General features: G+C 40.1%; 1 protein-coding gene across 7 annotated transcripts in view; it reads left to right on the top strand.

Annotated features, from left to right (window-relative positions):
• Positions 1-10,482: 10,482 nt before the first annotated feature.
• The window catches only part of EXOC1 (exocyst complex component 1), a 52,082-nt gene continuing 46,390 nt past the window's right edge, over positions 10,483-16,174 (top strand). For 5 of the 7 annotated variants that reach the window (XM_012758264.3, XM_012758269.3, XM_012758267.3 and 2 more), the window contains exons 1-2: positions 10,512-10,646; positions 15,419-15,552. In XM_012758264.3, the coding sequence (XP_012613718.1) occupies positions 15,429-15,552 (124 nt within the window). In that variant the 5' untranslated portion in view covers positions 10,512-10,646; positions 15,419-15,428. Of the gene's footprint in view, positions 10,647-15,418; positions 15,553-16,174 lie in introns of all 7 variants that reach the window. The other 2 variants (XM_012758270.3, XM_012758268.3) reach the window with 1 other exon arrangement.

Genomic DNA, 16,174 nt, shown 5'->3' with positions numbered 1-16,174 from the left:
TATTTTAATGCAATCATTCAACATTTGGGACTTTTTGCCAATGTGTTTCTTGGTAACTTTGGAAGGAGTTGGATGGTTTTGACTAAATTAGTATTTTGCTGAAGAATAGCAAAAAGAACCATAAAAGACCTAAATAACAGAAAGACATCCTGTGTTCATGGATAAGAAGACTTAATATCATCAAGATGGCAATACTAACCAAAATGATCTACAGATTCAATACAATTTCTATCCAAATACCAATAGTCTTTGCTGCAGAAATGGAAAAATCAATTCTCAAAATTCCTGTGGAATTTCAAGGAGCACCAAATGACTGAAGAATCTTGAAAAAATCAGTACAAAGTTGTAGCACTCACACTTCTTGGATTTCCAAACTTACTACAAAGCTACAGTAATCAAAACAGTGTGGTAAATGCATAAGAACAGACCTATTACAGAACAGAATTGAGAGTTCCAAAATAAACTTATATATCTGTGGTCAACTGATTTTTGACAAGGGTACCAAGTCCATTCAAAAGAGAAAGAATAATCTCTTCAATAAATAGTCCTGGGATGACTAGACATTCACATACAAAAAAATAAAGTTAGTCCTCACACCATATGCAAAAATTAACTTAAAATGGACTAACAACCTAAAAATAAAAACTAAAAACATAAAACTCTAAGAGCAAAACATAGGGGTAAATCTGAAGAACCCTGGGTTTGGCAATAAATTCTTGTGACATCAAAAGCACAAACCAAAAAATAGATAAATTGGAGTTCATTAAACTTAAAAACTTTTTACATCAAAGGATATTATCAAGAAAGTGAAAAACAAACCTACAAAATGGGAGAAAATATTTGCAAATCATATATTTGATAAAGGTTTAATACCCAGAATATATAAAGAATTTCCACAACTCAGTAACAAAAAGACAAACAACCCAATTAAAAAATGGGCAAAGGACTTGAATAGACATTTCTCCAAAGAAGATATACAAATGGCCAATAAGCACAAGAAAAGATATTTGACATCATTAGGCATTAGACAAATATAAATCAAAACCACAATGAGATAGCAATTCACACCTACTAAAGATGATTATTTTTAAAAAAGGAAAATAACAAGTGTTGGCAAGGATATAGAGAAATTGGAACTTTCATACATTGCTTTTGGGAAAATAATTTTTTAGTTCCTGTGGAAAATAATTTTTTAGTTCCTCAAAAGGCTAAATAGAGAATTACCATGTGACCAAGCAATTCTACTGCTAGGTATATACCCAAAGGAATTGAAAGGAGGGACTTGAACAGGTATCTGTATACCAGTGTGTACTGCAGCATTATTCACAACAACCAAAAGGTGGAAACACCCAAGTATTCATCCACAGATGAATGAATAGACAAAATGTGGTATGCCAAGCAATCGAATATTATTCAGCCTTAAAAAGAAATGAAGTTCTGATACATGCTACAATATGGAATGAAGCTTGAAAATGTTATGCTAAGTGAAACAAATCAGACACAAAAAGACATATGTTGTATGGTTCCTTTAATGTGAAATATCTAGAATAGGCAAATTCAGAGACAGAAAGTAGATTAGAGGTTAACAGGAATTGGGAGGAGGGAGGAATAGTGAGTCAAGGCTTAATATTTACAGAGCTTCTGTTTGGGGTGATGAAACAATTTTGAAAAATGGAGATGATTGTACAACATTGTGAATGTAATTAATACCACCGAACTGTACATTTAAAAATGGGTGCAATGCCAAATTTAATGTTACATATATATTGCCACAATTTTTAAAATGTAATAAACCAAAAACCATTGAACTACACACTTTAAATGGACCAATTGTGTGATATGTGAGTTATATCTCAATAAAGCTGTTAAAAAGGAAAAAGGTCTGAAAAAATAAGGAAATCTTGTCATTTGTGATAACATGGATAAAACTGGAAGATATTATGTTAAGTAAAATAAGCCAAGTACAGAAAGACAAATACCTCAGGATCTCATGTACATGGGGAATTTTAAAAAGTTGAACTCATAGAATCGGAAGGTACCATGTTTCCCCGAAAATAAGACAGGATCTTATATTTATTTTTCCTCAAGAAGACACCCTAGGGCTTATTTTCAGGAGATGTGTCATTTTTTTTTAAAGTACGGTACAACAATCTACATATATTCAAATATAGTTGAGTCGTCTTCTTCTGGAACATCATCCTAACTCTCCAAACCCCAAATTCCATTCTGAATTTCTTGCGACTCTATTTCCTTTAGAACCATTGGCCCCAATCTCTCATGTCGAGCAATGGAGCTCTCATGGGGCAGATCTGAAGGGCTGCTCGTGTTCTTTCCCACTCTGCGACAAAATGCATGGGTTTTGCAGATGTGCTGTGAAGCCACACCCATCACTAGGGCTGATTTCCATAGCCACGCCCACAACTAGGGCTTATTTTCATAGCCACGCCCATCACTAGGGCTTATTTTCGGGGTAGGGCTTCTATTGCCCACATGCTTAGACATCCTGCTAGGGCTTATTTTAGGGGTAGGTCTTATTTTCAGGGAAACACGGTAGAATGTTGGTTACCAGAGGTGAGTTGGGCAGGGAGAGGGTAAAGACATTAGGGAGATGTTATTCAAAGGATACAAAATGTCAGGAGGACTAAGTCTAAAAGATCTATTGTACATCATGATGACTATTGTTAATGACAATATATTGATTACTTGAAAATTGCTAAGAGAGTAGATCTAGCTTGATTTAGCCATTGCACAATATAAACATATTTCAAAAAACCATGTTGTACACCATAAATACATACAGTTTTTATTTGTCAATTATTAAAGATCCACTGTGGTAATTGCTGCAGGCAAGATAAACAAATGAGTGCTAAAATTAGTGGGTGAAATTTTTAACTTGATTGCCTGTATAAAGACCTTATCTCCAAATAAGATCATATTCTGAGGTACTGGAGCTTAGGACCTCAACATTTGGGGGGTGGGCAGAGACAAAATTCAATCTATAACCTTAAGGAAGCAGTTTAAGGAGACCTTACAACTAAATACAATACGGATTTCTAGTCTGGATCCTGGAGCAGAAAAAGAATATTGGTGGAAAAAATGATGAAGTCAGAATAAGGTCTGTAATTTAGTTATTGGTATTATACTAAGGTATTTTCTTAGTTTGATCATGGTACCATGGTTATGTGAGATGTTAGCAGTGGGAGAAGCTGGGAGAGAAGAGTGTGGGAGTTCCCTGTATTATCTTTGCAATTGCTCCTTAAGGCAAATTTTTTTTCAAAATAAAAGCAAAATTTTTTAAAGATCTATTTGAGTTGATTTCCTATGCAGCAGCTAAATTATCAAGAAGGCCACCATTTACAGACAGCATCAAAATGTGGAAAAACAGGTGAGTTGAGTCTTGTGCTGTGAAGCCAAATCACCTCATTATCTAGTTGTGTTGAAAATTATTCATATTGTTGAGAATTAATAAGGAGGGGCCGGGCGCGGTGGCTCACGCCTGTAATCCTAGCTCTCTGGAAGGCCGAGGCGGGCGGATCGGTTGAGTTCAGGAGTTTGAAACCAACCTGAGCAAGAGCGAGACCCCATCTCTACTATAAATAGAAAGAAATTAATTGGCCAACTAATATATATAGAAAAAATTAGCCGGGCATGGTGGCACATGCCTGTAGTCCCAGCTACTTGGGAGCCTGAAGCAGCAGGATCGATTGAGCCCAGGAGTTTGAGGTTGATGTGAGGTAGGCTGATGCCACGGCACTCACTCTAGCCTGGGCAACAAAGTGAGACTCTGTCTCCAAAAATAAATAAATAAATAAATAAGGAGGACAAGAAATAAAAACACCTTTTAATCAAAGCAGGCACTAAAAATGACGATAAAATGCTAGAAGAATATTATTATTCTATGCTAAGCTTTGCATTGCCCTCTCCAATAAATAAAAGCCTATCCCTGTAGCTCATGTGTTTTCTTCTTGAGGGAAAAGTTCAGACTGTGGTTAACAAAAGCGACCACTTCCTATATTAGAATGATGTCTTTATAGAGAGAATAAAGACAGTATCTTATTCACCTTTGGATTAGACACAGGGGGCACTCAAGATACGTGTATTAATTCTTTTGATATGTCATTCTTGGAAATCTGATTTAGAAAGGTATTTACTGAAAACCTGGTCACATTAGCATTATTTCTTGTTATGTTTCTTCTCTCTCCCCTTTGCCTCCTCTGTCTTCTTTCTTCCCCCAACTCTTTTTAAGTTTAATTCCTCTGCCAGCCAAAATGTCTTTATTTCTCTATACTTTTTCCTCATCTATTTTTTTTCTTTTACTCCTCTTTTACCTTAAGCACTGCAAGCAGTTTGAAACTCCTAGGACCTAGGGACCAAGAGTGGCGGAGTCATCCATACAGACATTCAGGCTGCCCAGCTCAGCCACTGGACGCCCATTCCTATCACAGACACAGATTAATTTAGATGACGATGTACAAGCCACCCAGCGGAGTTCAGGAGCAGTGGACAAAAGCTGACTCCTTCATAAACCCTCATCAGCACTCACGCAGAGTCTCTACGAACACTCTAGCAACTGTCTGTGCCCTCTCTTGACTACACTCTGAGCATTTCTTTGTACCAGCTGGCTATTTGCACAATAACGCTGTGTGACAAACAACCCTAATTCTTTTTTTTTTTTTGTAGACTTAATTCTATTGCATTTTGTTCTGCATCTTCCACTAATAGTTTCATGTATTGGTAAATTCAGCTAGAGTATAAATTCTTTTTTTGTTGTTTTTTGAGACAGAGTCTCACTCTGTTGCCCCTGCTAGAGTGCCATGGCATCAGCCTAGCTCACAGCAACCTCAAACTCCTGGGTTCAAGCGATCCTCCTGCCTTAGCCTTCTGAGTAGCTGGGACTACAGGCACGCACCACCATGCCTGGCTAATTTTTTCTATATATATTTTAGTTGGCCAATTAATTTCTTTCTATTTTTAGTAGAGACAGGGTCTCACTCTTGCTCAGGCTGGTTTTGAACTCCTGACCTTGAGCAATCTGCCCGCCTCAGCCTCCCTGAGTGCTAGCATTACAGGCGTGAGCCACCGCGCCTGGCCTTCAGCATTTTTTTTTAAGGCAGGGTTTTGCTGTGCCACCCAGGCTGGAGTGCAGTGGCATGATCATAGCTCACTGCAGCCTCGAACTCCTGAGCTGCAGGCAACCTTCTTGCCTCAGCATCCCAAGTAGCTAGGACTAGAGGTACATGCCACCACACTCAGATTATTTTATCTTTTGTAGAGATAGCTGGAAAGATGGAGATATTAACTCAAACAGATAAAACGGGCAGCAAGCAGTGTTTGGACATCTCTCATGGACCCTTTTAAATCCTCCAAGACTCCCCTCTTATTCTGGGGGTTGCTGCAGTGACCAATTCTGTGCAGGCATCACCTGGCTTCTCTCAAAGGCAATGTAACAGTGTCTCTCTCACTCCCTACCCATAGCATGGGCCATTGCAACTCATGTCAGAGCATGGAACACCTGTAGAAACCGGCCCCACATGCATATGCACAACTAGAAGTATATGGTGAAATTTTGACCAATGGCGAACAGGAGCCAGCGTATAAATGCTTTCCTCTTTCTCCTCTCCAGTGCAGAGTTCTGAGACACATTTCACAAGGCTTCTCAGAAAGTACCATAAGGTCAATCAACTAGTTACCCATGGCAGGAGTCAATTCAATAATGCATTCTTGAATTGGCTTTTCGTCGGAACTCCAATCCTACTCCCTGAACTCATATTCTCAAGTAAACTACCAGCCCGTGAACCTTTGTCTTGGGCTCTGCTTTCACGGGATGGCAGGCACCAAAAGTGGCCTTAGTAAGCCGATTCTTCAGTATGGAATTTTGGAGCTGGACCCTACAGCACTGATCACAAGACAGTAAGGACCCCAGCTGGTGGTCAGTGGTGAGTGGTCGACTGCAAGTGGTGATAACCCCTAGCATGCAATATGCCCACAATTACTAGGACTCTCAACACAGTACGAATACACTGGAATGAAGTAGAAGCAGAAGATGAAGCATTGGATTATATTGTGGATATGGTAGTAGAGCATTATGGAAGCAATTATAATTATAAGGCAGGCTGACTGCTGTTAACAGCTTTGGAGATCTCAATAAAAGGAAATAACAGGCTCAATTCATCCAACTATAAAAAACAGAGTACGCTATGAAAGGCAGAGAGCCTCTAGGGCAATGCAGCCACTGAGCAGACTGTGCTGAAAATCAGCCCCAGAACTAATCATAACAGTTGCATGGATGCAAAGGAGGCCAAACGCACAGCCTTGAAACATCACCTATGCCAAAGCCAGGACCCTCATAGAAAAATAATGGAACTTTGAGATCTAGAATGGGGACATTTGTATGGGCCTTATAATCATAAATCCCCAGATTTTTTTTTTTTCATCCTCTGCACCAACAGTTTTCTTCTTCTTGATAAAAGAAAGCAGCGTTCCTTGTCTGGAAATGCTGCAAAGAATATACCTGAGGCAAATGCTCCATAATAGGACCCTAATTGTCCTCAATATCCACCCCTGTCACCACCACTAGGCTATGTTTCCCAGAAGTAAGGATGTTGGAATGAACTTACTGTAAAACTAAAGTATTCACCACTTGGACATACTGCCCAGAAAGGCTGGGAGGCAAGTTGCCCTAATGTTCAGGCCATTTCTTCCAGCAGATCTTATGCTGCTAGAAGGATCTATGATGGATAAGAGCACTATGTGAAGTTTCTGGAAAGCACCAGGAAGACAGTTGCAGCATAGCTCCCTAGTGTTCTGTAGAGCCGTGCCTTCTGAGGCAGAGAAGTAATCTCCCTTGGGAAACTAGAGCTACATATTATCAGTCCCACCAAATCATAAGTGCAAAGGTGCAGAAACAATCTGTTGAAGGATGGAAATCGTATAGGATCTAGCCCGAGCAGGTCTAGAAGACACAAGGAAATTACACGAATGTGCGATTCAAACTCCTATGGGCACTTGCTTTTATCGCATTGACATCTCTTCCTCCGCTCACTCCTATGGCCTCTTGGGAGTTCTTTATGACTGCCTAACACGGAATAAAACATCTGAGCCTGGTTCACAGATGAGCTGGCACGTGTTGCTGGTGGGTAGTTAAAATCTGACTGCTGCACTTTAGCCCCACTCGGGGATAGCTGTAAAGAGCAATAGCCTGTGGGGGGATCTTTTCAGTTGGCAGAGCTCAGAGCAGTGTATTTTATTGTTCGCTTTATATAGAAGGAGAAAGGGCCCGAAGTAAAAATATTTACAGGCTCCTAGATTTTCCTTTCTTGCCTACATTGACTCTGCCAACATTCACGATCACCAGAACTATAGCAGTCTTAATCAATGTTACCTCAAACAAGAAATCCATTTTATAGCCCCAAATAAGTGACAATATACACATGACCATAGAATTTGCTGTTAATCAGATATTGCCATACCCTTCATCAGTCAGATGCAGCTAGCCTTATAAAATATGGTGGAATGGCCTGTCACAGGCTCAGCTAACATGCCTTCTTGGGCTTGGGGCATGATACTACAGGATGTGGTAAGTGCACTGAACCAACCAACAAGAGTGGCTCCAACAGCTAAAGACATGGCTCCCAGAAACCCAGGGATGGGAGCAGAATTGGTCCATTTTATTATCACTCCCAGTGATCCACTTGCAGAATTTGTATTTCCTGCCTCTCAAATTTAGGCTTTGCTTGATTGCAATAATTGTTTCCCCAGGGGTTGGGGGAGGGGGAATGCTTCCACCAGAATACACAGTATGGAATTCATTGCACTTGAAACTCTCACTATCACTTGGTCACTTTGTGCTTCTCATGGCCATGGAGCAGCCGGCAAAGTAAGGAGTTACTGTTTGTGGGAGTAATCAACTGTGATATGGAATTGCTGCCAGATAATAGCAGTAGGGAGGAACGTATCTGGAATTCAAAGAATTCACTGGGGCTTATCTTGGTGTTTCTGTAAACCAGGGATAAATTGAACAGGCAATTGTAGCAATCATGGCTCAATCAGTGCAAGGAAAATAAAAGCTGAAAGTCTGGGTTACTCACTAAAGAAACAACCTAGGTCAGCTGATCTGCTGGCCAACAGTGAGGAAAAGTTAGAACGGGGAGTGGAAGAGGGAGTTAACGAATACAAGTGTGGTCTTGACATCGGTGCAGCAGTGGAAACTGAAGCTTATTCTCTGAACTCTGTTATAGTAAGTCCTTGCCAAGATTGTCACTGGCCATCACCTTGAAGGGACCTCTGTGAAGCACTGGACTTAATGGAGTGCACAAGAAGACTACAGTGGTGCAAAGAGTATACTGAAATGAACACCTACTGTGCACCTTCTGTCACTTCAACTCCCTCCAGCCTCTTATTCTAACCACTGGTACAGCAACCAGCTCTGAGCAGGGTTTGATGAGCTTTGGGCAAGTGCAACATGACAGCATCTCTCCTCTCACTTCCTGTCCCAGCATGTCTCTGATGTGGGAGCCAGCTTGGAATTAAGTGTTGAGTAGTCAATGCCCAGGAGCACTAACCTTCGATCAAAGGGGACAGGAGCCAACATAAAAATGCTTCCTCCATTCTTGCCTTCAGTGGACAGCTCTGAGACTCATTTCATAAAGCTTCTTAGAAGGTCCTAAGGGATTGACAAAACCTTCAAACAATGACCAACTCACTAACACGTCCTTAGACCACATCTCCTCCCTCTTCCTTGTTTCACTTCCCCTTCTTCTTCCCTCACTTTTGCTCACTGGGGTCAAATTTCCAAATAAACTATTACACATAAGCCTCATTTGGGGGGGGGCGGATCCAGGAAGCGAGAGGAGGGAGGAGAATTTAATTTTTGGATGCATAAGTTTGAGATGCTTATAAGACATCCAATTGCAAAAGACAGGTAGTGGGCAGTGGACACACAAATCTGAAATTCAGGGAAGAGGCCCAGGCTTCTGAAATTCAATTCATTTCCCAACTTTGAGGATGGCTGTAAACATGCAGGTAAATAAAAGGTAACAGGACAAAAAAGCACATGCAGTTGTCATATAAAGAGTGCCCACAGGAAGCGTTCTTGGACCAAGCAGGAAGGACCTAAGGAATCTTTGTAAAGATAGGACTAGATCCTGCTCGTAAAAGGGATGCCATTCAATAAACGTGAAAGATATTCCAAGTAGCATTGACTTCAGCATATTAATCTTAGTAGCAAACAGTTCCCTTCTGTTTCTGCTAATTTTTCCAGCAAATTATTTCTTCAGATAAACATTGAAAGATATTTTGCACAGCTCATTTGTCTCAGTGAATCCATTCCTGGCAAAGTGAGTCCCTCCCTCTTTTGCATTCCCATGTTACTTTAGTCTCTTTTTCTCTACCTTCACTATTGCATTTACCTTAGTAGTCTGTAATTTATCCATCTATTTAATTCTGTCTCCCAGTGGGTGTGCCCTCTTTCTGAGTGGGGTCCCTGTCTTTGTATCTCCAGCATCTAACACAATGCCTGGCATAAAGATAGCTCTGGTTGCTTGTCCAATGAATAAATGTATAATGTATGCATGAATATATTCCTGCAGCCTCTTGCAAAGGACTATGTTGAGGAGGAGCAAAGAAATAGCTCCTTTGAATTTTCAGCACACTTATATCGACCTGCACTTCTCTTTGCTCTCTTCTTTTGTGTCTTATTTTTAATATATTTGTATCCTTACCTTGTCTAATTTTGCCATATTGCGAATCCTTTCAGGGTTGGATTCATGCCTGAATCTCCTCTGCACCTGGAATCAAAGTGTCTGGCATAAAACAGGTTAGGAAGATGGAATAAACAAATCATCTATCTTGCAACCAGCAACACTGGCATCATTTCTGCCTCTCAGATGCAAATGTGATAAGCATCGTGGTGTTAAGATGCAGATTCTGATTCAGTGGATCTGAAATGAGCCAGACAGGCTGTATTTCCTTAAAAGCCCCAGATGATGCCCAAGCAGCTGGTCCACGGACGACACTTTGAGTATCAGGGTCATTAAGGCAATGGTTCTCGACTGTACCTGCATATTAGAATCATCTGAGAAGATATTAAAAGTATTGATGTCTGGGTCCCACCCCCAGAATTCTGATTTAACTCACTTAAGATTTTCAGGGTTTAAGTAGCAAGTATGTAGAGTTAACAGAGTTTTACATATGCAAGATAGAAAACATTGAATTGAATCTCTTTTAAATGGATTGCTGCAAATATCTGAATAAATAACTCTTCTAGAGAAAGTAAACACCACACAGCATCAAATCTCCACCTGCCCAGTCTTTCAGTATTAGAAGCCCCGCCCCTGCCTTTCCTTGACACGCCCCTCCGGCGAGGCCTTGGCCCCCCTCCTCCCCACGCCCATCAGGTGGCGCCCCGCCCCCTCCTCGTCTATTGGCTGCTCCCTTTTTCCCGGGGCCTCTTCTTCCTTCTTTACGGGGTCGCCTTCCGGCGTGGAGTTTGTCACGTGCCCGGATACGGGAAGTGGTAGGGGAACGCCCGCTTCCGGTTCCGCGCTTTATTGAGGGGTGAATCCTAGTGGCAGTGGCCGCGCAGGCCCCATCCCGTCTCCGTGTTGGAGGACCCGCCTCGGCACAGCCGGGCTCGGTCCGGCCTTGCGGTAAGCGTTCGGCCGCGGCTGCCCAGTGGTCCTGGTGGCGGCGGACAGACGGGCGCCGGGGTCTGAGGCGGCTGCTCGGCCCCGGTGCCGTCTCCGTGCCGGGGTTGGGCACAGCTCCCTCCGTTGTGAGGCCCCTCTGCCCTTCCCGACTAAGATGCTAAGCTCTGTCGGAGCATCCTCTGACTCCTTGACCTGGGGGTGGGGAGAATACGGAGCGGGAGGGACAGTCTTCACACGGCCTTCTACAGTTCCGCCCATCGGAACCAGATTTCGTTTGTGCAAAACATCCCTGATCGTACGCTGTTGGTGTGGACCAGGAGAGGAGGGTGTGACAGTGCCTCCCCCCTTGTTCAAATCCACCTTTTTTTCTAAATCTCTTAAGTGCATTTCCCTATCTCCGTGCACAGTTTTCTCTTCTGGATAACAGTGCTCCATACGCTAAGATATTGCAATGGCATTTGGGGCCCAGCTCACATGGGCACTCAAACTGACCAGCTACTTGTCACGCGGTATAATGGTCCAACTGAGTTTAAGGAAACAGGAACAAACAGAGTAAGCAGTGGCTGTCTCCCTTTGGAATGTGGTCAGACATGGGTTCTTAGTCTTGGAAAATAATTTTAGAAGACCTTTAGTGATATATTTACTGACTTAAAAAAGACTACTGTAAAGACTGGAGAGTTAATCACTCTCCTCGTAGAACGTCAAGGCCATGGAAGCACGGGTCGTCTTGTTTATGTTCACCACTGTATCCTAAAGCATTGCCTCGCACTTATATTGACATCAGTATTTTCTGAATGAATAGACATACTGCTTTTCATTGTGTTCTATGTCCATCCTCTCTTGTTTTACAAACACTTACCATACACTCAGTCGTTGCTTTTGACCAAAGAGAGTCTGTGTGGTATACGTTGATCACTGTTAGTCATTCATTTGACCAGTTTTTAACTATTCAGTTCAGGTCACTTCAACAGGTGTTTGTTAAGTACTCACTAAGGACACAAAACTATGATAGAGCAAGCATCCCTCTCCTTTCTGTCTCTCTTCTGTCTGTCTGTCTGTCTCTCTCTGTCTCTCTCTCTCTCTCGACAGGGTCTTGCTCTGTCACCCAGGCTGGAGTATAGTGGTAGGCTCACAGCTCACAACAGCTTCCAACTTCTGGCTCAAGCCATCTTCCTGCTTCAGTCTCCTAAGTAGCTGGGACTATGAGCACGTGCCACCCTGTCTCAGCTAATTTTTTTGTGTGTTTTATTTTTATAGAGATGAGCTCTCACTATATTGTCCAGCCTTCTCTTTCTCTTTAAGAGAGTTCTTGAGATCTAGGAGCTTACAATTTTATGAGCCAATTAGAGAGCAAGTGCTTGATTGTTTAATAAGTGCAATAAGTGCTGTAGAAATTTAGAGGAGAGATCAATTTAGATTAAAGATCTTTATTGAATCAACTTCCTGTAAACTGTGAAGTGTAATTAAGCTTTGGATAGGGAGGAGATAATATTCCTTACATGGAAAAGTGCCTAAGCAAAGATTTAAAGCCCAAAATGAATAGAGTCTTGGAGTGGAAAGTTTATATTGGGGAACATTAGGAAAATATTGAGTAAGGGCTTGGTGTGATGGAAACTATGTTTTAAGATTATTTGGTCATTGTTCAGGGTAAGGGAAGCTTGCAAGAGATAATCAGATGCTATGGTGTTAACTAGATAAAGCTGATATGAACTGGGGTTGTGTGTTGGCAGTGGGAAAAGAAAGGAAGGAATAAATTATGTGTAGATGGGGGAAATCACAGAATGTGATAGCAGATTTCATGTTGGTGATGGAGCAGGGAATCAAATATGACAGATTTTGAACCTGGACATTTGCATACTGATGTGAAAGTTGGAAAGGGGGAATTTTGGAGGAACTATGGCTGCTGTGTTATTTGGTGTTGTCATGTTAATTAATTTAAGCATTTATTAAATGCCTACTTTGCTAAGTTCTAGGAATACAAAGATGACTAAGACATGGTCCTTGCATGCAAAGGACTACTTTTAATGGGGGATAGAATACAACTAGCTAGAAAATGCAATTCGTAAGCATTTTGATATCAGAGTAGAGGGGAAATGTTAGAGGAGTAGAAAATAAATTATTCTTTGTATGTGGGAGAGAAGGAGGGATTACTTCATAGAGGCAGCAACATAGTCTTGAGAGACAGGTTGGAATTTCCCAGGGAACAAAAGAACTCAAGGAAAAGGAAATTGCATGAACAAAAGCCCAGAGATAGAAAAGTAACATTGCCAGTGTCCTGTAAGACTTGGACACAGGATGGAATAGAGCTCTAATATAGTGTCAAGGCCCTAGAACATATTGAGGGATTAGCAATATGGTCACTTTATAATAGGCCAAATGGAGGTTAGGATGGGCGAAGGTATAGAATCGGAGAAGAAAGCAATTGGGGAGAATTGTACTTCATGGCTTCTATATTCTCTGCAAGGTAGATGGTGAAGTCATTTGCAGAGAGGGAGGAGGCTGACACTAGAGTTGGGGGCTGAAGGAGAGTAATAAGGGTTTGCAACAATGGTCATGGGGAAACCATCAAAAAAAGTATTAAAAAATTGCTGAACAGCATTGAAAGTCCAGCTTTGGCTGGATTTAGATATTTTTAATGCATGCAATGAGCATGGATATGTTGCTTTCTAAAGTGGCATCTGGTTGCCCAAGAGAAATGGAGGAAAAAATAGTTTATGGAGATTGATAAAAAACAGGATGAACTGCTCCAACCAGGGTATAATAATTGAAGGGGGATACTATGGGTATAGGCAGTGGTCCCCAACCTTTTTGGCACTGAGGACTGCTTTCATGGAAGACAGTTTTTTGATGGACCGTGGAGGCAGGGGAATGGTTTTGGGATGATTCAAGAGTATTGCATTTACTGTGCACTTTATTTCTATTATTATTACATTGTAATATATGATGAAATATTTATACAACTCACCATAGGTTGGGGACCCCTGGACCATATAGGAAAATGAGCTGTGCATCCAAGCTAGGTTGGGAAACAAGTAAGCTTGAAGAAGCCAGATAGATTAAGAGAACAAGAAGGAGAGGGGTCTCAGAAGACTGAGAAGAGGGATGGAAGTGGGAACATGTGATTTTTATGAGAAAAGCAATTTTTGGAGTTGGAGCAGAGATAGAAGTTTCATAGATTAAGTAAAATATAGGAAAGACCTAGTTTACAAAAGTGTCATTGTGTTATTAAAATGCATTGTAAATCATTTATTTAAAACTCATAATTTCTTCATTTCCCATAGAAAGAAACAGTATTTAGAATTTAGTGCCCTAGGCAAGCTCACATGTATGAGATACTACACATTTGCATTGGAAAATAGTAATATATGCACGCAAATATGTATATGAAAAATAAAATAGAGATTTTTTGTTTGTTTGTTTGTTTGTTTTGTTGAGACAGAGTCTTACTCCGTTGCCCGAGCTACAGTGACGTGGTGTCAGCCTAGGTCACAGCAACCTCAAACACCTGGGCTCAGGCGATCCTCTGGCCTTAGCCTCCCAAGCAGCTGAGACTACAGACATGCTCCACTATGCCCGGCTAAAATAGAGATTTTTAAAAAATATTTCAACTTAAGTATTGGTGTTTGAAAGAAACTGAGTTAGATGAGAAAAAGGAAATATTTGAAAACGTGTATTTATAACAGGTTTATTGAGATATTCACATATCATAAAATCCACCCTTTTTAATTGTATAATTCAATGATTTTTTTTTAGTATATTCATAAGATTGTACAACCATCACCCCAATAAGGAACTCTATCCCCATTAGCAGCCATTCTTCCTTCCCCTCTGAACCCTAGCCACTACTAATTATTCTGTCTCCATGGATTTCTCATTCTATTTCATATAAACGGAATCATACAATATATGATCTTTTGTGTCTGGCTTCTTTCACTTAGCATAATGTTTTCACGATTAGTCAATGTTGTAGCATGTGTCAGTACTTCGTTCCTTTTTTTAATGGTGAAACAATATTCCACTGTATGGATATACCACATTTTGCTTATGTAGCAGTTAATGGACATTTGGGTTGTTTCTTCTCTTTGGCTATTGCAAATAATTCTGCAGTGAGCATTCATGTACAAGTTTTTGTGTGGACATATGTTTTCAGTTCTCTTGGGAGTGGAATTGCTGGATCATATGATAACCCCATGTTTAACTTTTTGAGAAACCACCAAACTTTTCCAAAATGGCTGTACCATTTTACAATCCTACCAGGATTGTATGATAGTTCCATTTGCTCCACACCTTCAGCAACACTTGTTATATTCTGTCATCCTAGTGGGTGTACAATGGTAGGTATCTCATTGCTGTTTTTGCTTTGCATTTCCCTAATGGCTAATGATGTTGAGCATCTTTTCGTGTGCTTATGGCCATTTGTGTATCTTCTTTGGAGGAAATCTTTTATTCAGTTTTTAATTGGGTTATTTCTTTTATTGTTGAGTTGTAAGAGTTCTTTATATAGGAAACTATATTTAAGAAATGAACATGGGTTTTAAATTTCTTTTTAATATCTGTGTGTTATAGTACTTGGTGAGTACTTCCAAACATTTTAGAGTTTGATAACACTGGTTCTCTAATTTCATTTTCTAATTTACAGCTTTATATATTTATGATGCAGGTGTATTAATATATTAAATCATCAAAATAAGATCATTTTTAATCATAAAATGGATAGTATGAGGTGACATGATTTTGATAAAGAGCTTAAGATATACCTTGAATTTTTTCAGCTGAGAAAAGATGACAGCAATAAAGCATGCATTACAAAGAGACATTTTTACACCGAATGACGAACGGCTGCTCAGCATTGTGAATGTCTGCAAAGCAGGAAAAAAGAAAAAGAACTGCTTTTTGTGTGCCACAGGTGAGTATGTAGTAAGAAAAAGTACTTGTTTGGTATTCTTTTGTTCCTTACCAGAATGAAATACTGTTTTAAATATTCTCATTGTCTCTATAATTGGAAAGTTGTTGGGTCAACAAATTCATTTCTAAATTGTTTTTATTAAATATTGAGTAGATATAAAAGAATTTCTATAACATATGTATATAAGGTGTAAAGACTAAATTTAAATATACAGTGAACATTTGTGTATTCACCTCTCAGTATAAAAAGAATATTCCATTACTTTTGAAGTCTCCTGGGTGCCCTTCCTTAATCTTACTCCCTTCCCTCCCCCATTAAGAGGTAACTGGTATCATGAATTTTAATTTACTATTTCCTTGCTTTTCTTTATCATATTACCATATATATGTTTGTAATTTCAAACAACATATTGTTTGGTCTTGTGTGTCTCTTACATGTCTTTGACTTTACATAAATTGAATCATAGTGCATGTGTTCATTGTGACTTCTTCCAATCAATGTTATGTTTATGTTCATGACTTTTGTTTTTATTCTTTCTACAGCCATAATTCTTTTGTATTCACTGCTTTGTAATATTGTACTGTATTAGTGTACCACAATTTACTTACCAATCCATAGTGAT

The sequence above is a fragment of the Microcebus murinus genome, chromosome 26 (genome assembly GCF_040939455.1).
Source record: "Microcebus murinus isolate Inina chromosome 26, M.murinus_Inina_mat1.0, whole genome shotgun sequence".
Taxonomy (NCBI): domain Eukaryota; kingdom Metazoa; phylum Chordata; class Mammalia; order Primates; family Cheirogaleidae; genus Microcebus; species Microcebus murinus.
Note: the sequence above shows the minus strand (reverse complement) of the source record. Positions and strands in the feature narration are given on the sequence as shown.